The sequence below is a fragment of the Pagrus pagrus genome (genome assembly GCF_965226575.1).
Source record: "Pagrus pagrus genome assembly, chromosome: 22".
NCBI classification, from domain to species: Eukaryota; Metazoa; Chordata; class Actinopteri; order Spariformes; family Sparidae; genus Pagrus; species Pagrus pagrus.
In genome coordinates this window covers 20,444,902-20,466,908 of record NC_140204.1, presented here as the reverse complement: position 1 = coordinate 20,466,908, position 22,007 = coordinate 20,444,902, and the positions used below count along the sequence as shown (strand labels likewise).

Sequence of the window (22,007 nt, the reverse complement as noted above, 5' to 3'; positions counted from 1 at the left end):
AAGGCTGCTTTAAACGTTATGGTTGTTTTTCTGTTGCGGACGGGCTGCCTTTAACATAATATTTCACAATAATATTCGGTCTGCTGCTGGATTTGCTGGGTTTCACCAGGTTCTGCGACCAAATACTAAACAGGAAGAGCTCATGTTTATTTGTCAAACTTTGCCTTGCATCATCATGAGAATGATGCAACATCTGCCTTCTCCTTAAAGCCCTTCCTTGTAGAAAAGCTCATTTCCACTTAGTTTCTGCAAAACACGTTAAGGTCTCGTTGAATCCTCAACACATCTACAAGCCCGTCTAGATGAACCCAATGTGACAAGCACTGCATTTTATGGTGCACGTCATGTTAAGCATATAGATGGATAAAACCTGAGCTAGACAGTCAAAATATAGTTTGGCTGCTTGGCTCAAATAATATATCAAATGAGAGTCTCGCTTTGAATAATATAAATCCTGTCAAAAATGTGACTAATGTAGTTAAGGAATAATGTACCTGCCTGGGGACAAGGGATTAAAATTAGCTGCAGCTGTATGTCTGCACGTTACCTCAACACTTACATTTCCCTTTGAAGTTCATGGATTTATCCTACAAGTTTCTTATGAAGTGTAGTAGGAACTGAAGTGCAGGGAATAATCCTCAGAGAGGGCTGCGAGACTTGCCGTGGGTAGTCAACACACACAAACGCACACACACGCAAACAGTTTTCAGTTTTACAGCAGTCCCATATATTATTTCTTGACGATGCGAGTCAATTTATCTGTTAGTCTTTTATTATATGCTCATTTATCACTTCATCCCCGTCCTTTTAAACTGTAAAACTTCTACTTCGGCAGCACACACATACACACACGCACATCAGAAGAGTGGCCGCAGGGTTATAACACTTGCCCCTCCTCTGCCTCCGGCATAATTCATCCATCCCTCCGTCCTCCTCATTTGTCTATAAAGTCTTTGCTTCAACACAGACACACACAGACACAGACACACACAGACACAGACACACAGACACACAGACACACAGACACACACACACACACACACACACACACACACACACACACACACGATCGTGGTCAATCAATCCCCGGCATCTGGCTCATGGTCTCTCAGTTTAGTGAGAAGGGGGAAAAAAAGGATGAGAGAGAAAATGAAGAGGGTGAGGAAAGAGGGAGGAGGGCAACTGCAATATAAATAGCATCTATTGTGGTGTTAATATTTATGACGGTGCTATTGCAGGATAGAAGTCACTATATTTGAGAGAGAAAATGGCTGGGGAATTAAAGAGGAGATACAGGGCAAGAAAAAAGGAAATAAAAAAATCCTATAATAATAATAATAATGAAGAGGCAGGGAAAAATAAAAATGTCACCATAATAAATATGAAAGAAGAGAGATCGCTGAGAAATGACAGAAGAGGAAAGACACATTTTCAATTGTGAGAGGTGAAAGTAAAGATAGAAAAGAATGCAGCTGAAGATACAGAGAAAAGAAAGGAGACACTGGGTAAGAAAGAAGATGGAGACAGAAATGAAAGCCCCTATGTGACCATATAGATCCATGAACTAAAAATATCCACAAATGAAATCGAGAATGGCTCCATCTATACCTGGTATTAACATGTGATCTACATCTGTATAATATCATCCGATCCTGGATCCCAGTTTAAAGGTAAACAATACAACAGATGCATATAATTGAGTTTTAATTCACTTTTTGTGAGGGGCAACCCAGACGCAGTGGAAGCAGCAGTGGCAATGTACATTTCTACAAACCATGAATACGTTGAAACTTTATCTTTCTTTAAGCGGAATGTTTATGTTTATGTTATGACGAAACTGTGCTTGTGGTCTGCTCACGTTAAGGAACAAAAAAACACTGTTAGGTTTAGGAAAACGTCATGTTTTGGCTTAAAACAAATGTGTCACCCCAAACACGACTGGAGTGCAGATGTCACGACGTCTCTCCAAAAATATCGCGGCTAAAAAAAGTGCCCTGGATAAGTACCTGCAGTGGTCAAAAGATGGCAAGGCGAGGGTGAAGGAGGTGAAATGCTCGGGCCAAGATGAACGAGAAAAAGACGGATTTTATAAAAAACAGAATCAGATATGAGAAGAGAGTTTGATGGATGGTGGGCGTGGAAAGATGAATGGGGGGGAGAGAGAAGTGGTAAACAAAGGAGTTCTCAACTGATAATGGTCGGAGAATGGATGGAGGGATAGTTTGAGATAGGGTTGATCAGAAAGATTTAAAGTTAAAGGGATGAATAAATGAAGGAATAAAACATCAGATGCTGAGTGTGTGCAGTATATTGTCCTTATATTAAAAAATCTGACATCGGCTGCTGTGTTTTTGGATATGTGACAGTTGTCTGAATGTGGACCTACTGGGAGACATCAAAAATTGAATCTTGTGCAGCTAAACTTGGCTTCCTTTAATCAGTAGGGGACATTATAAAGGGATTAGCAACAGTCATATTTATTTTTAGACACCCCTCGTTGAAACAACTAGGCCAGTTAAAGTACTACGTCAAAGCTCATTCGTCTTTTCTCTGGCATCGGCTGCCTCTGCACGGCATACAAATGCTCATTCAAATTATCTTTAACGTCAAATTAATTTCTAAATTTCATGATGCATTACATGGCACATAAAAAGCTGAAAAAACATTGATTTCATACTCTCCCGCTCCTGTTTGGTCTTCTGGTCTGTTCTCCACTCATGCCTTCTCTGCTCTTATATTCTCTTCAGTCTACTTCAGCTGCATTGAAATATTAACCAAGGCCCATTAAACTCGAGACTGCAGCAAACACATACAGCTTTAAAATTCAGAGACAAGCACAGGGCAGCATTTACATCTCTCAAAAGCTGCATGACGAAAAGTTCAGAGACCGGTCTCCCTCCTGGGTGAGCCAGCAGATAGCTGTGTGAGTCAATGGCTCTGGCTCTGCTGCCTATTGATTCAAATTGGTGGATCCAGGTCAGGTCAATCCATTTAGGGCCGGCCTGTGAAGGGCTGAGAGCAGCAGTGCTGATCCCCACGGGCCTCCGCCGTGCCACAGGAAGATGAACACAAGAGCCCGGCTGGGCGGAGCATATGGGTCATTGGCTGTGATCAATGCTAGGTCAAAGATGATCACAGCTAATGTTATACTATGATCTGAATAGACTGTGCCAATATGATTTATCACACGCTGTAGGGACCTGTCACAGCAGCACTGTGGAAGGAATATGCTTTGTCAGGGACAGAGTGGACAGAGTCGAAGCATTTTCAAGGTAAATGTCTTGTCAATGTAAAGACAGCAACAAGGCCAGATGTGGCCCTGAGGCAAAACATCAGCTGTTCGGCCCCTACTGACACCTTCCCTTCAATTCTCTGGTGTATGTAACAGACATATTGAGGTCTGTTAACGTGAGTTTGTCTCTTCATATTTAAGTCTCAGTAAGAGAGCAACAATGAAGTATTGTCTTTGTGTGTTCTTTTGTACCTGAAAATCAACACAGACTGCTGACACAGGGAGGACGGTGCAGCAGCATAAAGCATATCTAGCTCCACTGTAACCTGTGCCTACTGCCTCTTATGCAAGAAAAAACAACTCCGAGAGAAACCGAATGAACTGTGGCAGTTATGGATTCCTACACAGCTATACTTTTCAGTAACCCTTTCTCTGTGACTAAAGATGATGCAAACAATCAAAATAAGTTACTTCCTGGCTCTGACTGAGTGTCATTCCCCAAGCACCTGTCTTTCTGATGCTTCAAATGAAGCCTGTCGACTCAGAAGCAGAACACTGTTTCCATATGAATGCGTGGGTGGACCGAATCTCTGAAGTGGAACCCAAAGTCGATAACCCTCCAGCTAGTATTAACGCTAGCTTCTGTGTTCTAACCTCGCCTCCGACTGTCCTCGGTTCATGGTTGCACCATACGCTCCAGTCGCCTTATCAGCCCGTGCTCAGGTCCCAGATCAGTGTCTGGGCAGAGGATAAAGGAAAGACTGTTTCTCTACGGTACTGATGACATGGCTGCAGGGAGAGCGGGAGGAGGGAGGAAGAGGAAACAACAGGGGACTGGCTGGTCTCATGTGGCTATGCTGTGGTTTAGCTGGCATAGCTCTCAGCTCTGGAACACATGCTTTCTGTGTCAAGCTGTGTCGAAAGGTCACTTTGCATGTCTTTTATTTTTGTTTCAGGAAGAAAAACCTACAATCTGTGCTGATGCCCTACAGCTAAACTCGGCTCACCAGCGACATTAGAAGGGGAGCCATACACACAAGAGACTAGCTTAACTTTCTATTTCTAAGTGTTTTCACACAGCCAGTTTCTCAAAAAGATGAGGGGCAAACACTTAGTTAAACCCCCCAGAGGCTGAGAGCAAAGTGCTCCACCAATGTCTGTCTGTAAACCTACTGAATTATTTACAATTAATCACAAGGAAAGGAGCCATGGTTTATACACCATGGCTGTCATATCTAAAGTGTCAGCAACTCTGAAATAGCCCTGAGATGGGGAGAGTGGCATGAACGGTAAAAGACTTAAAAATGGAAGAGGACTTTTTGAAAGTGCGGTTCTAAAAAATACTAAGTGACAGCTTGTGCTAAATGAATTGTCCAACAATGACATTGGCAGATATCTGTGTGATCCTGCTTTCACACCAAACACGCAAGTGACACATTCCTCTGAGCAGCTGGATGAGGCACAGTATTCACACTGCCCTGATCTTTCAGCTGGTTTTAACAACCAAACTTCAGCTACATTGACAATAAAGGTGTCCAATGGCATGCTTTGTGCGCACAAAGCTTGGGGTTACCTCACCAATTTTGGGTAATTCAGTACATCTCAGAATTCCTGACTGGACTGCTCATATTGGATCTAATGGTCGGCCTCTCTAGAGTCAGTGTTTGGTTTGTCCACTCTGGGCTACTGTAGCAAAATGGCAGTGCAATATGGTGGACTACTTGGAGGAGGACCTGCTTCCTCCATAGATCATGGGCATATAATGAATACTAGATACAGTGTTCTTTCCTATGAAAGTTGCTCAGTGGCTCATTAATCCAAACAAGCTTGACTTCCCAGGTATGAAATTACCCAGGTCTTTCATGTTGTGGGGCTTCTAGACTTTCCAAAATGTTACTTGACTGAATGACTCAAATTCTGACAGGTTGTGACGCTCAAAAAACATTTATCCACCATTTTATAGCCGCTTCTTTCCCAATGTAAGCTAAAAAAAAGTCTTGATTGGCCTGAATGCATCACATGATACTGAAATCACATCGTTTGTCCAAAATCAAATTGGTTTAAAAGCCAGGCACTCCTGGTGGCCTGCTATAGATATACAAGTCTCTAAGGTAATGATAACACAACAATTCTTATTTTTTGGTGATTATACATGATATAAGTTACAAGTAAACATAATTATAAATATCTTATTTCATTTCTGTCCCCCAAATCCCTCTAAATCCACAGAATGGACCTTTAAAAGTGCTGTCTGGGATGGAAGTCTGAACAGCTCAAGGTATTCTATAGGTACGGAATGGGTTTCAAAAGGTACAATACCAACTAACACTTACCAAGTTTATTTTCCATAACTGCAATCTTTTCTGCACCTTAGCCACACATTATAGCCCTGCACAGGTACTTTAAAAAGCAAGAGAAGTTGTAAAAGTTTGTTTCAAAAACTTACAATGGACACAAACAAACAGTGACACTGAATTTTAAGCAGGACTTTACAAAATCGTCCAATATGGACGTCCTTGTTGGGCAATACGGCTGCACCATATAGTTAGTTTGTACGATGGTATTGCTTTAGGCAATGCCCTCTGACTAAAACAAACTGTGCACTTGTGTAATTGATGCAAAACTGGTATTAGGACTGATTTGGGTTTAAAACAAATTAAACAGAATGGGTCCCAATTGAATCCGCAGTATCAGCAAAGGGCAAATTAATTTGATGTTTGATGTTTTCATGAGCATGAACTAAACTGAAAGTTCTTTTGAGTGTTTTTCCAGGTAATAAACAGAGGCTTATTCATCTCCCATCTAATACTTCAGGTCATTTTTCATTAGCAGAGTCGCTTCTGTTACCGTTGAATTGCTTTTGCCGTCATTTTGTTCATAATTACTTTCAAGGCCCCCTTCTCTATGTAATGCCAGACAAAGAAAGGAAATTTGCTTCAGAAAAAAAAATTTCCGGTTACCATTATATATATATTTTTTTCTTATGGAAAGCAGGGTACACAGTGGACAGTAAGAGAGAGATGGCATTGAGACAAGCAGACAGCTATTTTACTGTCAATCACTGCAAAGAATAGGATTGTCTATTTGAAATTACAAAAATTGCCCTTCATCGTAGGGATATCATCTGAACATAATGTGACCATATCTGAATATCTTCCCTTTCTCTTTGAAGCTCTTTGAACTTCCAGTCACTGAAATACCGACAGTAAATCTGCCAGATCATTCAGCCCATTACTCTTTTTCCCCTTGTTCTTCTTTTAGAAACCTTTTTTACTCCTGTCTTTTTTTGCTCATCCTTTTCTTCACACTTTGTTCTTTTGGGCTTTGTTTTTGAACAGCTCTATTCTCTTCCATCTCAGAAGGTCACTCAAGGCATTTTCAAAACTACTGTCAGTTTGTCATTGCCACAGTCCAGGGAGTTGTTGCTTTGTAGCATTTGTGCATCAAATGGGTGGGTTCCATTTCGCTTGGGAATTGTAGTTTACTGTATTAATGAAGGTTTTTTAAAATGTATTATTACTCTAAACCACCTGCTGTACACAAAGAAACCAGTGCCTACCCCAAGACTTGAGACCAATGGCGTCCTGTCGTTTCGGGGAAGACAGATTGAGGCAGGGGGTGGTTAGGGTGGTTTTGTGGCTCATACACTTAACCTTTCAACCAGAGACTCAAGAGAGTTTACATCCCTTTTGTGACCAAGAGTCAGGAGTGACTGGTTTTTAATTTATGTAACATAAGTAAGTGAAGGTACCTAAATGATGTAGCCTACTGTACATCACTTACGTTGCGTGAGTGATATCACCTATGTTACAATATGTATGTTATGTTACATATGTTACATTACTTGAGTTATGGAACGTATGGAACTTGCGTTACCAGGCTGAATGAAGTTACTTTAATCCAAAGTATGATCTTTTCCTAAACCTAACCAAGTAATTTTGGAGCCTCAACCAAACTAAGTAGTTTCTGTGCATAGACCTAACCAACTGTGACTGTAAGACATTATTACCATTCCAAAATGTCATTATATGTGAACTGTTTGTCAGCAATCTAAATTGCTAACTTGATGGTTGTAGCACTTGGGTAAAGCTAATATGTGCATCACTACCCTCTGCTGGGCCGGAGTGAAGCTGGAGTTGTTTGGAAAAAACTAAATTCTCTCTATTATTCCTGTTACTTAACCCTTAGTTCAGATCCAGATTTTTTTTCACTGTCTTTAGCATTGTGAGTTAGGGCATGTTTCATCAATTTCATTAATATCTCAGAGAATAATGCATGGACCTTGATGAAAAAAAATCTGGTGTATTTACTAGGTCGCAGGTATCTATGAGTCAGTACAAAAGGGCTTTGTTTGGCCTTGGCGGGGGTATGCATTCTACTGATTCTAGTTTAATACTGAGATTATTCCCTTTATCATACCTGTTGCAATTTACTAGTACTAGTATTTACTAGTAGCTATGTAGCTACAGCTGGAGGTAAAAGCACTTTGAAGGCTAATACTTTAACACCTACAGATGAAATAAAGTCGAGAAAAACAAGAGTTATTCTGGAGCCCTGACTCACTTTGAAAATGTGATGACTACATATCAAGAGTGAGGAGTCTTTGACAAGTCTTGTCTCGGCCCACTTATCCATGGAGTATGGCTCCTCTGTTTGCGCTGAGATGGAATTAATGAAGCTGTTAAAAGCACATCCTCTGGGACCGGGAGAGTATATGAGGAATCTGAAAAACAGACTGCACTTATTATTATGCATTCTATTCTTAAACCCTCCTTGCAGATCTTGTAACTTAGCCATTCTCCCATAACTTCAAAGGCTGATAAAGATTTGAGGTATTTGCATAAGGGCATTAAATGAGGCAGCTACGGCGGAGGCAGATGCCCTTAGCCAGTTCTTTAAGTCCTTATCTGTCCTTCTGACCCCTTTGCTCTTTGTTTAAAGAAATGTTTAAACTTTCCAATCCTCCAGACAGATGCTATCACCTGTGGTTGATGTACAGTATCTCTCTGTCTATAGCAATTTCTGGTGTCGTTAGTGCTGTGCCCTCTTACTAAGGGAATACTTTAATATTTAACTTTTTACCTTCACTATCCCTCCTGACTTGGGCTGAATGCAACTGGAACTTCACTTATATCATATTCCTCCTATGCTCTGTGCCCTTCTAGAAGACAGGTGAAAGGTGGGAAAATGATTAAACTAATAAATATTACTTTGAAATTTTCCCCGCTCAAGTTTTTTTTTGTATTAAAAACCTGGCATCTATATTACCCACAATGCAACTTAGCCACTGAGTGACATCATTGGAGGGAATTTATCAGACTACATGCAAGCTTCCTATGGAGCCACAAATGACTTAATACTAGGGATTAGGGGAGTTAGGGTTACTTCATGCTATTAAAGTTTTTAAAGTTTATGCTACTTTTCCAAATATGTAGTAGTACTCCCCAAGACCTATTAACACCCCACTTTATGTGAAAAATTTAGGGAGCTACCCTTTTAATCACTCAGAAAAGGAAAGTGCCTAGACGTGATGGGTGTCCAACAAACAAGGAGAATGTAACATCTTCATCTGTCTGTGGCTGATTGCAATGTGCGGCTACATCATATAAAGTGGCAAATTTGAATGCTAATGCTCCATAATAACCTTAGATTAATAACGGCGGCCCACTTTTTATTATATACTCGATACATTTTAAAAACATTTAACCAGAGTGTGACTGATTATGTTGACCTCAAAGAGCTGAATATGAGTCACCAGTCCTCCCACTAAAGATTCTCTGGTGTCATTTAAAAAAACATTCTGGCTCCTGCAGGCCCTGTCAAATTAAAAACAGTCCACTCATGGAGCAGAAAACACTTCCCTGCTCATCAAAATCGCCTCTTCAGTCTGACATCGGGCAGTAAGTCACGGCAGCACTCCCCGAGGGGATGCCATGTGGTCTAGTGGCCGAGGACATAATGGAGGACAGCAGCTCAGACGGTGGTTTGCCTTTGATGCCCTCTAAGCTTGATGGCACTTGCCACCCTGCTGCCTAGAGGAAGAGATGTTGCGGAAGTGTTTTAAGCCACTGATGAGTTGTGTTGACGCTATGTTCAGGCGGTGCAGGAATGTTTTTTTCAGAGTGCATGTCTTTAAAAATAGCATCAGATTTGGATAAGCCATTAATATGCCAAGAAATGTGTTCAAAATACACGGGAGACCACTGGTTTGTTTTCATTTGTTTGGATAGCTTATACTGTATGCCTGAAATGATCCTAGAAAAACACATTTCTGTACTTGTTTTCTATTCATCCTTTGCTAGATGCCTCAAGTTGGATTGCTACATAGAGGCAAACATCAAGAAGTTCAAACACTCTCTTTCAGAAGTCATAATGATGCTGATTCACATCAGAAAGCATACAGAAAAATTGTGGACTAGAATGGATTACTTGTCACTTGATCTCTAGTTTGAGTTCTTTTGTCCTGTTCTGATGAGAGAGGTCTTTTGACAATTATTGATTGAGAGGAGAGGGAGAGGCAAAGAGAGTGAGCAAAAGTTGATGTGCTGCATTATAATGTGAAACTCCTTTGTTAAGATAGTGACTGACAGACTGATAACAAGTGTATTGGTATTTTAATTCCCTTAAACGCAACATGAAATCATTTGCTCAGTACTAACTTTACTTTGACATGATAACTTAATGTCCAGTCTGTTATTGGTTGACTTCAATGAAAAGTAGCCCTATACAGTATAAGCATTGTTTTCTGTTTCTAGACTAGGCTCGGCAACTACCTGCAACAAACCTATCACACTATGATGTGTCTTGCTTTATAATGTGTTGTGATCTTTCAATCCAGTCCAGTCTCACGGCAAAGCATGTACTAGACCCTCCAGTCCATTAGAGGATAGTGTGTGAGTGTGACAGTGTGCATCACCTCTGCATGACCAACCACCATTGCTGATGAAAATCTATCTGACATGACTCGGGCAGAAATGTTCGAGGTAATGCTTTTATGTTTTATTCACTCTCTGACGCTACCGGATGTTATAGTGACAAGTGACCAAATGAAACGCAATTGTTGGAAAAATTTGGGATAATGCAAGTACACAACTCAACAACATACACCAATCATAAGGTTCCCCTTGTGAAGCCAAAACAGCTCTGACCTGTCAAGACATAAGACCTTAAGACCTTTGAGGGTGTCCTGTGGTGTCTGGCACCAGGGCATTTTATAGTGGATCCTCTGGGTCCTGTATGTTGGGGGGTGGGGCCTCCATGGATCAGACCTGCTCCTGCACGTCTTACAGATGCTCGATCAGATTGAGATCTAGGGAATTTGGAGGCCCGGTCAACATCTTGTACCCTATATTGTGTTCCTTGAGCTGTTCCTGAGCAGTGTTTGCGGTGTGTCAGGGCACATTGTCCTGCTGGGGGGCCACTGCCATCGGGTAGTGTTGTTGTGATGAGGGGGTGTACTTGGTCCACAACAGTGTTTGGATGAGTGGTAAGTCATGAATGAATGCCAGCACCCAAGGGTTCCCAGCAGAACATCGCATTGTGATGAGATGATGAATGTTAAATGACTACAGGCCTGTGGCCCTGACATCTGTGGTCATGAAGTCCTTTGAGAGACTGGTGTTGAGCCACATCACAGGCCCCCTTTTGGACCCCCTGCAGTTTGCATACTGGGCAAACAGGTCAGCGGATGATGCAATCAACATGGGACTGCACTACATCCTGCAATACCTCGACTCCCCAGGGACATATGCTAGGATCCCGTTTGTGGACTTCAGCTTGGTGTTCAACACCATCATCCCAGACATCCTCCACTCCAAACTCACCCAGCTCACAGTCCCAGCCTCCACCTGTCAGTGGACCACCAACTTCCTGATAGACAGGAGGCAGCAGGTGAGGCTGGGGAAAATCACATCCAGCACCCGGTCAATCAGCACAGGCGCCCCCCAGGGATGTGTGCTCTCCCCACTGCTCTTCTCCCTATACACCACGACTGCACCTTTGTCAAACTCCTGAAGTTCGCAGACGACACAACGGTTATCGGCCTCATCTGGGTGACGAGTCTGCTTACAGATGGGAGGTGGAACAGCTGGCCCTCTGGTGTGGTCAGAACAATTTGGAGCTTAACACACTCAAAACTGTGGAGACGACAGTGGACTTCAGGAGTACTCCCCCTACACTGCCCCCCATCACCATTTTCTATAACTCTGTGTCTGCTGTGGAAACCTTCAGGTTTCTGGGATCTTCCATCTCCCAGGACCTAAAGTGGACTCCTAACGTAGACTCCATAATCAAAAAGGCCCAGCAGAGGATGTACTTCCTGTGTCAGCTCAGGAAATTCAACCTGCCCCAGGAGCTGCTGATCCAGTTCTACACGGCAATAGTCCAGTCTGTTCTCAGCACCTCCATCATCGTCTGGTTTAGCCACCAAACAGGACAGGAACAGACTGACACGGACAATCAGGACTGCAGAAAAAAATCATTGGTGCTAAACTGCCCACCATCCAGGACCTATACTCATCCAGAGCAGGAAACGGGCAAGAAACATCTCTGCAGACCCTTCACACCCTGGACACAATCTGTTTGAAATTCTCCCCTCCGGCAGGCGCTACAGAACACTGTACGCCAAAACAACCAGACACAAGAACAGTTTCTTCCCCCAGGCCGTCACACTGATGAACACTTGATCAGTCACCCAGTGTCAGTAACCCCCGACTCCAAAATCATCCACCCACAGTCTTTACATTTACAGACTAAATTGCACTTTATATGTACATAAATCCTCACTGTAAATAATATATTTATATATATATATATATATATATATATTTTACTTACTGCTCTTTATTGTTCTTGTTCTTTCTAGTCGAATGTTTGTTATGTTTATGTTCATGTTTACGTCTATGTACATCAGGTGCTAAGAAAAAACCAAAGTCAAAAATAAGTTTCACATACTTGGCCAATAAAGCTGATTCTGATTCTGGTTATTCACGTCACCTGTCAGTGGTTTTAATGTTGTGGCTGATCGGTGTATATAACAGGTCGTTTTTAGATTTTTAATTGCAGAATTCTTACATATTATATCTTTAAGGTTAGGGTAGAGTCATGGTCATACTTGAAACATTGACCGGAAATGGAAGCAAACATGGTCTCCAATGTTATTGACCCCTTGTTTTCTTTACCAATCCATCCGCTCTGACCTCCCCCTGACTTTGATCGACTGAGTCTGACAGATTCTGTCATTTTTCTTGGAAGGACAGTCTCTTCAAGTCGCCACTGAGGGGAGCTTTAATTCTTAAACCTCTGATTCACTGAATGACATTGAAGATTTTGTTAAAGCAAAGCAATTGAAACACTGCAAACTGAGGTCTGACCTTAATTCTACGATGGCTGGCAACAGATAAGTGTCATTAGAAAAGAAGCTTTTTTTGGTCTGAAATCACTTTTAGCATATACCTGAACCTTCATTTTCAAGAATCACTCAGCACTCAACAAGAAAAGGTCTTGTGCAAACACTTGCCCAGCTGACAGCCCCCTAGAGACAACTATTACAGAAAATTGCTGAGGGAGCACACACTGAGCCTCCGGTCTCAAAGTTTATTTACAACTCCACTGGCGTTTAAGTGTGTCAAGGGTCCTTGGGAGCCCTCTCCTGCAAAGGGTCTTGAGCAGATCTTTAATGGAGCCCTCAATGATGCAATGGAGAGAGAAAGGGATGGTGACATTGTCTCCGTCTGAAGACTCACCTCTCTCTAATTGCCTCAAGTCCTATTGATTACCTGAGGCCCCTCACACCTTTTCTGTGTGATCCCTTCACACTGTGTGTAATCCCCTCACAGAGCTTACAGACCTGCCCGGTTGCGGTTTTCTGATGTGATTAGCAGTATTGATCAAAGTGTGCCTATGTGTGTGTGTTGTGCTCACCTAACGGACGTGATCGCTCATAATTTGGACGCTGAAAAGAAGGAAGTAAACACATGGCTGCATACTGATGTTTAGTTAGAAGGATCAAAGTGTTTGATGATCAACTCCGCACGCCAAGTCCAAACAAGCCTACACACACATAGCCTGCATCTGCCGGCTTTCACACAAGAACACACACCTACTCTCGCAGCAACATCGATCCCAGTGAGCGGGCAGCGAACCTGAGCTTCCATCACTCCCCTCCTGCCAGGCCTGGAGGTGTGTTTAAGCAGCAGTTTGATCCCCAGCTCATATTACCAGACATCCTACTGTTACAACACACACCATCATCGCCAGTCACTCTCTCCACCCTTTCTCGCTTTCTATCTGTCTCTCTTTGTGTCCCTAAGGGAAATTAAGATGACTCCATTCCCATGCAATTAAATGTTCTCATACCGTCTGGCCCTCTACTATTTCTTGTGTGTGTGTGTGTGTGTGTGTGTGTGTGTGTGTGTGTGTGTGAAGAGGATGAGATGGCAGATCCAGCGCAGGCGTTTGTAGTGAGGGATGGAAAGTGAGAAAAGTGACTACATCTAATCTCCCTCTATCTCTTCATCGATTAGAAGAACCTTGGACCCCGGCGATAACGCCTGCCAATTAGACAGGCCGCCACAGTTGGCAATCCAGTCGTATCTCGGCTTAAGTCACCTACTGTACCTCTTGGCTCTGGTTTTCAGCTTATCGTCTGCCTGCCTTTTTGAAATTCACTGGAGTTCTGAAGCTGCCCGTGGACTCATAACTGGAACGTGTGTAGGAGTGGTGCAAGAGTGCAGAAATACCAAAAGATTGGGAAAAAGTGTGATTATAGATCAGATGTAGCAGCGCCACATGACAGTGTTTTCCTACCAAAGAAAGGAGGCAACTTAAGCATTTGTTTGAACATCATTTATAATAATAAAGATTTAGAATCTATATGCCATTATAGCATCTTTCTAATTATGTGTGATGGATTTTGTTTGGTCTTTTTCAAGGGAAAATTGGTGCATTCAATGTGTTGCTTTCAGCCCAGTCATTTTCAGCGTCCCTGGGTCGAAGCCATTGAATGTAGGAGGATATCCTGTGTCTTCCTGTCACAGTGTCTTTTTCAGCCCACTATCTCTAGTTATTTGTTCATCTTGGATGACTGACTGCAGCACATGATTTTCATCGAAAGCTAAGGTTCAGTGTTAATGTAGGAAGCAGGACATAGTGTGTTTTATGTGGCAAATCAGGTCCTGAGTACTGGGCGTTGGATTGGCACATAACACTTTAACGCAGCACAACGGAGGTTGTATCGTGGCGCAATCCTTCTTGTTTTTCTCTTGTTTTTAACCATAACCTCAGTCTTCCCCTATTTTCAAGTGTTTGAAGGCCATGCTCAGATGGCAGAAAAGTTGACGGCTAGTGCCAACATAGTGGGAAACACTGCAAAAATCTAGGGTCACAAGCACTCACAGACGGCCTGATGAGTCAGGACCCTGACCCTGACATTAGGGAAGTACAATGCTAAATTGCTGGTGTTCCCTAACCTTATCCATAAACTAACCCTAGTCTACTTGGTACAGACATACCTTAACCTGAACCTTAACTGTACGGTAGTTTTAAGTGCTGTATCGCAACTAGACTTGATCTCTCATCCAAGAGGCTTCTTTAGTTCTAACTAACGGTACTAACTGTACGCCAGTTGCCACACACAGATATGAGTGTGAGAGAAGTAATTTACCAAAAGTGTTGGCATAGGATGTTAGAAAATGTTTCCATGGAATCAAAAGCCCTACCTGGCAAGAAGTTGTTTTTGTTTATTTGATGCTTCCAGTTTTGGGCAACAAAATCATACATTTTTAAACCCTAGATGAAGTGGCTTTAATTAGTTCAAAAATGTCAGTTCATTCTGGTCACAGTAAAACATAGTTGTGGATATGGATGAAATTAAAAGTGGATTTTACTCTGGTAATACAATACTCTTATTATCAGTGGATGTTTTTCCCCAGTGCTTGGGTGTCTTTTCTAATTTTAACCAACCATTTGTCTGTACTTTCAGTAGATCGCTCTCTCAAATCACACATCTTTAACTAGATGTCTTGTAATTCTTACCCAGCTTGCCAGTGTAAATATTCATTTAGGCTTCCAGCTTGCTCTTTCAACAACACACTAGAGCAAAGCGTTTTAATTTCCTCCAAAACTGACAGTTTCAGAGGAGCAACACTAGCGTAGATTTCAGCGAGCTCATGGGAAATAAAATGTTCTGCTCGTTAACGGATAAATCCTCCTACCTTTTTCTTGTTGGTTGGGCAGATGTAGAAGCTGGTCACAACGATGGTCGTCCCTGGCATCAGGTTAAGTTTGGTGTAGGTGGTGCCATAGTCCATAGACCTGAAGGAAGACAAAAATAAGGACAAGGATACCTTTAAGAACATTTTTGTGGTCATTTCCTTTTGTAATGGTCTCCTGAACTGCACAGTATCAAAAGCTAAAGGCATTATGGTAATGATTTGGAGAATAGGACTTCTAAAAATGCTGCTGTGCCTACAATATGTTGATAGCTCATTAAATCTTATAACTTTCTCTGGTTCCATTTCACCAAAATACTTCTTATCCTGCATATTAAAACAACAGCTGCTCCATGAAAAACCTTTGCATCGACAGAAGAAGATTAAATCTGCCAAAAGCTTTGGAAAAAGCTGACCTGCTTATTCTCTGAAACTGCCCTTTAGGCGCTATATCAGCTCTCTCTTCATCATATTACCACTTTGTCGTCCAAAGCCTGAGCCCAGTGACAAATACGAAATGGCTGGACAACCTGTCATTGCCGCGACGATGCAAAAACACCCCCAGGCTACCAATGAAGTACCGGCCAATCCCCAAATCTGGCAGCTTTAAGAGCAGGTATGGAGCACTCTGTGTGGCTGAGATTGATAGCTGGCTGCTTTATTGTTTTTCCAGTCTGGCTCAGTCACACCCACTGAGCAGAGTGAAGGTGATTGTTTGTGACAGGTTTTGAAAAACGGCACGGGTTTCAGCATGGCAAGGCTGGAGAGAGGTGACCGCTTATGGATAATTAATGTTTCAAATTCCTGTCAGGAACATACAAAGGAAAGACTAATACAGGAAACATTCTCCTCAAGCATGGAAGGTTAACGCAGCAAATACTGATTATGACGGATAAAGAAAATGAATTTAACTGAGCAGTAAATACAGAATAAGAATGCAAATATGAAATGTACTGTATTTATATTTGCTTTCTCTGGTGTGCAGCTCTCTAGGGCTAATTTCGAAAGCAATCCAAAGCACACAGGAAAAAGAGATCCTGCAGCATTTAGCCGAGGCTTGAAGGTTCAACAGGAGGCAGCCAGGAAGAAGAGGTCTTGATGAAAGAGAATGATGAGCTAGCACGTCAGCCTGGTTAAGGATGAGAGGATTTACTCTTTCGCGCAGTGGGGCATCAACCACTGACAGACACACACACAATGAGACACGTACACACCCAAGGCCCTGCCAAGCCTTTCGGCAATCAGCTCTCCCAGAGTGCTCCGGTACAGCTGGAGAAAATGGAGTGGCATAGCAGGGGTGAGCTATTTCTCCGCGGTGAGCTGGCAAGTGTTTTCATCTTCCTCTCCGGCCTGTGTGTGGTGTTTAACCCGGGATCACTTGGAGGACATGGACAGATCTAGTGCTGATGGCTGTGTTAGCAGCCAGAGCTCAGTGCTTATCTCAAAACCCCACTTGTGGATGGACTACAAGCCTACTGGGCCTGATATGTAGGGGTCCACTGAGTGGCTGGATCATCAGGGTGTAAGTGACAAAACCACACTGATTCAGTCTTAATGTGGTAGGATGATGATAAACATTTCTTAATTTTGAGTGTGGATTCATGGCTTTTGTATTCTCATTGATTTGTGCACTTCAATGCACACTCACTGGCTTGTCTCGACGGTATGTGTCTGCTCCGCTTACTGTCTTCATCAGCAGTATGTTTTATAAAGTTGCCCAAAAAAACATCTTTTCTTTTTCACCTGTGATTCTGTTTTGATAGCAGCAGGTGAGGTGTTGGAGAAAGCTTGTCGTTGATAAAGTTGCCTATTGAAACCAACAGGGGACTGAATGACATCGCAGCGACCAGATGCACTTGCACATTTGTAAACCAAATAAAGTCTATGTGAGGGAAGCACTGGTGTATCAAGTTGTTATGAGACATTGAGCATTCATTTGGCATCATGTCTCTGACCTGTGCATATGAGTCTGACATTTGCTTTGCGCTGACATTTTGAATAAGGTAAAAAAAAAAAAAACGCATCATTTCACCAAGACTCTTTGGCAAATGCACAACACAGTCTATGTATACATCCACTGTACTGCTGTTAATTTTTTGGAAAAACCAGTGTTAATCTCTGTTTAACACAGACGACTGCAAAGCCTTCTCCCTATTACACATTCATGGTCCTTCATTAGCAGGAGTGTAATGAGCGGCCAGGGCTGGGGTGGGCCTTATGCCCAGAAACACATCGCAACATCTGGACGCTGACTGTTCACACTTCATGCCCTGTGTTTCAGTCCTCATTACCCCTCACTACTAAGTGTCTGTTACCATAGAGGCTGTTTCTTTACATCAATCTGATTTTAAAGACCTGAGCTGTGGGACAATTTTGGTCAAATGATGGAAAAAAGAGGCTAGAGACACATTGGGATTTCAACATGTCAGCTTTCGTAAAAATATTCAAACATATTCAAACCAAATTATGCATATGAGTCATAACCTGTGCTTGTTGTAGATGGATTACTCTGTCATAATAGTTAATCTGTATTAATCTATATTCTGCAAGTTTTTACAAAGGGGTTTGTTCATTTGTTATTCCACTTCTGATTTGAATAACATTTTATTCATAAGTGTGAAAATGTTTTGATTTATGAAGTGATGAAAGTTAAATGCAAATCGGTGCATGTTCTCTACAAAATGCAACATTTGCACATTCAAACATACAATTTCAGAAAACTTATAATACAAAAATAATTGTCTTTTACGTAAGTAATGAGCTGGAGAGGCATCTTGGTGATATCTAATAGTTAAAAATGTTACCCCATTCAACTGTTGTGTCTGCTATGGAAGCCCATTTCCGCATGTTTGAAAAGCTTGATGAAATGGTAAATCATAATTATGAGATAACAATTAAAAACTTTTTGTCTGATCATTTAGAATTTTTAACTCTTAATTATGATTTTTATCTTATAATTATGACTTTTTATGTCATCGGCTCTTTACCTCATAATTATGAGTGTTATGAGGGCTATGGGCCTCCACAGCACCCCTTAAGGAGGTTTTTGTGTTTTTTAATCTTTGTTTCTCTCAGCAAGGTGACTAAAGGTGACTAATTAGGAAATATGAGGTAATTAGGAAATATGATTCAAGTAGAATCGGCTCGAGTATATTTTTCAAAAACCTTGCCTACTGGTTGGATTATTACACTAAGGATTGAGGTTACTCACATGAATGAAGAAAAAAAATTAAGGACATTGAAAAATGTTGCCAAGCAAAGGGGAGGAGTCACAGGGCAATGCAAAGACATTGCACTACTAATAAGGCTAATTTGGGGGGTTGGGGGGTGGTTGCTGTGGAAAGTCAAGAGTCTCGGCACCTTATGTGGTAAGAATAATGATGTTGAGTTAATAGGAGAGCTCATTTTGTACTGTCTGCCACCCAGACCTTTGAATTAAGAAGCTATCGTAGATTAATGAGGAATAATTACTTTGAAACAGAGTGGCGAGCTGATGAGAGAGAAGATGGCGGAGCATAGGGAGGAGAAGGGGTGAAGCGTTGTGACTAAAATGTAATCTGTTAAACTCTATATAGCCCTCAATCCGAGCAAAATTACTTATTAGCAGAAAAGCAGGGCATCATGGTGCACGTACAAACAAGACCGCCGATATTACCCTTCAGTGTGTACAAAGGGGTGTTTCATTTGAATGTGTCAATGCCAGTCAATTCAGGACAATAAATCCCAGAATCTTACCCTCAAACATCGTAATCAGGACGGTGGATGGAGAAACATTCAATTCTGATACACAAAAGCTTAACAATTTGCCGCAGACACAGGCCATTTGGCAGAGGCCACACACAGAAATAATAACAGTGAAAGGACATAAACTAGTAGAATACTGAGGTACAAAAGGAGAGTGGAATTACAAGAGATGGGAAAGGGGAGAGGAAGGCAGACATGGAAGTGTCTGTGAGAGTGGATGTGACAGAGACAGACACTGCGGGTGAAATTGTATTTTCCTTGATGCGCTTGAGAAAACAGAGAATGTGGAAGCACTTTGGGGCAGGGACAGGTGCTGATTCAGATTTAATGTCCTAATATGTCAAGGTTGCTACCAGTGCTTGACGTCCCAGGGAAGACAAATCGAGAGGGTCGGCGATACAAGAGATATAGGACGGGCGGGGATGAGAACGGATATGAATTTCTGATAAATCAACCAAAAGATCTTCAACATGCGGTGTGTTATGATTGAGATGTGACAGACAGAAGTGGATCCTTCACTGTGCTTGCATGTCAAGAGGTATCTAATGCTCTGAAATAGTTTCAAACGTCGGTTGCTGTGTTAAAGACAAGCCAGGGGACATATTCAGAAGTCGGATATGTCTTGACACACCGAAGGTCGCTGCTGGGAGCTCAATAGCAGACAGATGCTGTCAGTCTGAGTCAGGCCCAGGCAGCCAGACGGCCTGACTGTTAGGTTTGATGAGGCTTATCAGTGATTGGCTTACATACAGATGTCCCAGGGAGCCCAACCAGCAATTGGGGGGCAGTTGGGAAGGAAGCCAGAGTCCCCCGACAAGACAGAGGATTCAGCCGTATCTGCCTGTGGAGAATGTGTCAGAGCTTTCGATCATCTGTGCGACATGCTGCACTGCCTAAGACACACAAGGCTGAGAAAGTATGCAATGCATTACAATGCCGCCCCTCCGCTGACAAGAGTGATGAAGCATGAGGCAAATTTGCTGTCTTGCCAGGGTATCCTTCACCAGGGTAATTAAAGAATTTGTGCCAAATTTTGTCCAGAGCAGGTTAAAGCTTAGGTCAAGAGCGATCATAACGATCTGAGCCCGCCTATCTTTCTTTTTGAAAGAGCAGGGAATTAGCAGGAGAGGGGAGCGTTTGATTTATGACAGCAATGACTTGTGTTAAAAAATACTGCTGAGAGATGGCTGGCATTAGTGTTAAAGCTGATTTAGAGTGGTTAAAAGCGAGGCATCATAAAAACCACCTGACGGACCGCACTTACAACGAGTGCGGTCACATCATTTTGTGCTTCGGAAAGGTAAATGTGCAAAATATAGTTTCATGACGCAGCTCTGCGATGCTGGGACTATGAACCTAGGAGGTATGATGGTAAAAAAGAATGGTGGATGCTCCCATCTGCTTCACACATGGACAGGTCATCAGTGCTGACCTCTTTCTGGCTCGCATTTCCCTTTAAAAATGACCATTCTACTTGACTGCACCTGTTCTTTGTAACAGATCAGGCAACTCCTCCATGCCATCTATCTGTTTATTTTCCCTACTTTTTTACAGCATTGCAATAGTTATGGATGATAAAGCCCAGGGAGTCTCAGGTGTACCCTGGACAACGGGTTTATGACCATCTGCTCTGGCCTGATTGTGTCAAAGCCTGGCTTTATTGACTGCAGAATGGAATGGAGAATGATATAGGGTGGCTTCCAGCGGTCTACCACATCTTGCCAACAGACAGGGTGCAGGAGGGATGTGAAGCAACTGTTCGAATATGCCCGTGGGAATGATGACCTTGCTACTGCAATGCTTCTACTGTCCTTTCTAGACATTAGTGGCCTTGTCGTGAACTGGTTGTGACAGTCTCAAACACAGACAGAAAGATTTTAACACTCAGTCTGTCAGTGTGAATGCTCCTCAGCTGTGAATGCCTCCCGAAAATGGCAGCAAAAAGACAACCAGTGAACTTCCCTTTGGCTTCGGAATGACAGTAGTAGAGGTGTCAAACACACAACTCATGAAAAGACAACTAGAACTACTTTCTACCAAATAATCCAAAAGTGTCAACTTCTGACAGTCGTCTGTGGTTTATCCAAAGTAACAGGGGCAATGTGGCAATATGAAAATAAATGCAATTGTTGATTTATTTGAATGTTTTTAGCTAATGTAGTTTGCTTCAAGAATGACGGTATGTTCCCTTATATTGTATTGGGGTGAAGGCAGTAATCTCAAAGATACAATAGATATCTCAAAACCATCCATCCCTCCATCTAGATGCCTGAAAAACCTCTACTGGGTAGCGTTAAGGATGCACACGGATCAGACGCCTAAACCATCTAAAAGGGCTATATTTGTGGGCCGTTCAATAAGATGAAGCAGTGATTCTTCTCAAAGCTCCTTCAGGATGTCTGCGCTACTCATCCGATCTCTGAAGGCCCAGTAACACCAAACAGACAACAAAGAACTAGCAGCGACGAAGACCAACTGTTACGTCGCCTCACGCCACCTGTGTCTCGGCCAAAAAGCTGCACTTGAACACACTGCAAAGCCCCAAACCCTAACCCTTTTACGTTCTGTGCATGCATGAGAGGAAATAAATAATCAAATAAGGGCTGACTATTGCCGACTAGTGCCAGTGGTGTTGGACACACTGCAACAACTAGGGCACCAGATGCTCTGTGACGGTCCCTGTAAAAGAATCTTATCTCTGATGCTTGTTTCCATAGTTTATTTATTTTTTGGGGGTGGCAACCCAAAGCTCATGATCTGTGAACTTTCCACATTGCTTGACACCACACAGGGTTATTGAGAGAATATCTGTTTTTTGCATT

At 42.3% G+C, this 22,007-nt stretch overlaps 1 protein-coding gene across 9 annotated transcripts in view; it reads right to left on the bottom strand.

The window, feature by feature from the left end:
• The window catches only part of sorcs2 (sortilin-related VPS10 domain containing receptor 2), a 340,016-nt gene that overhangs the window by 166,842 nt on the left and 151,167 nt on the right, over positions 1 to 22,007 (bottom strand). For all 9 annotated transcript variants that reach the window (XM_084344677.1, XM_084344671.1, XM_084344670.1 and 6 more), the window contains one exon: positions 15,445 to 15,544. In XM_084344677.1, the coding sequence (XP_084200803.1) occupies positions 15,445 to 15,540 (96 nt within the window). In that variant the 5' untranslated portion in view covers positions 15,541 to 15,544. The remainder of the gene's footprint in view (positions 1 to 15,444; positions 15,545 to 22,007) is intronic.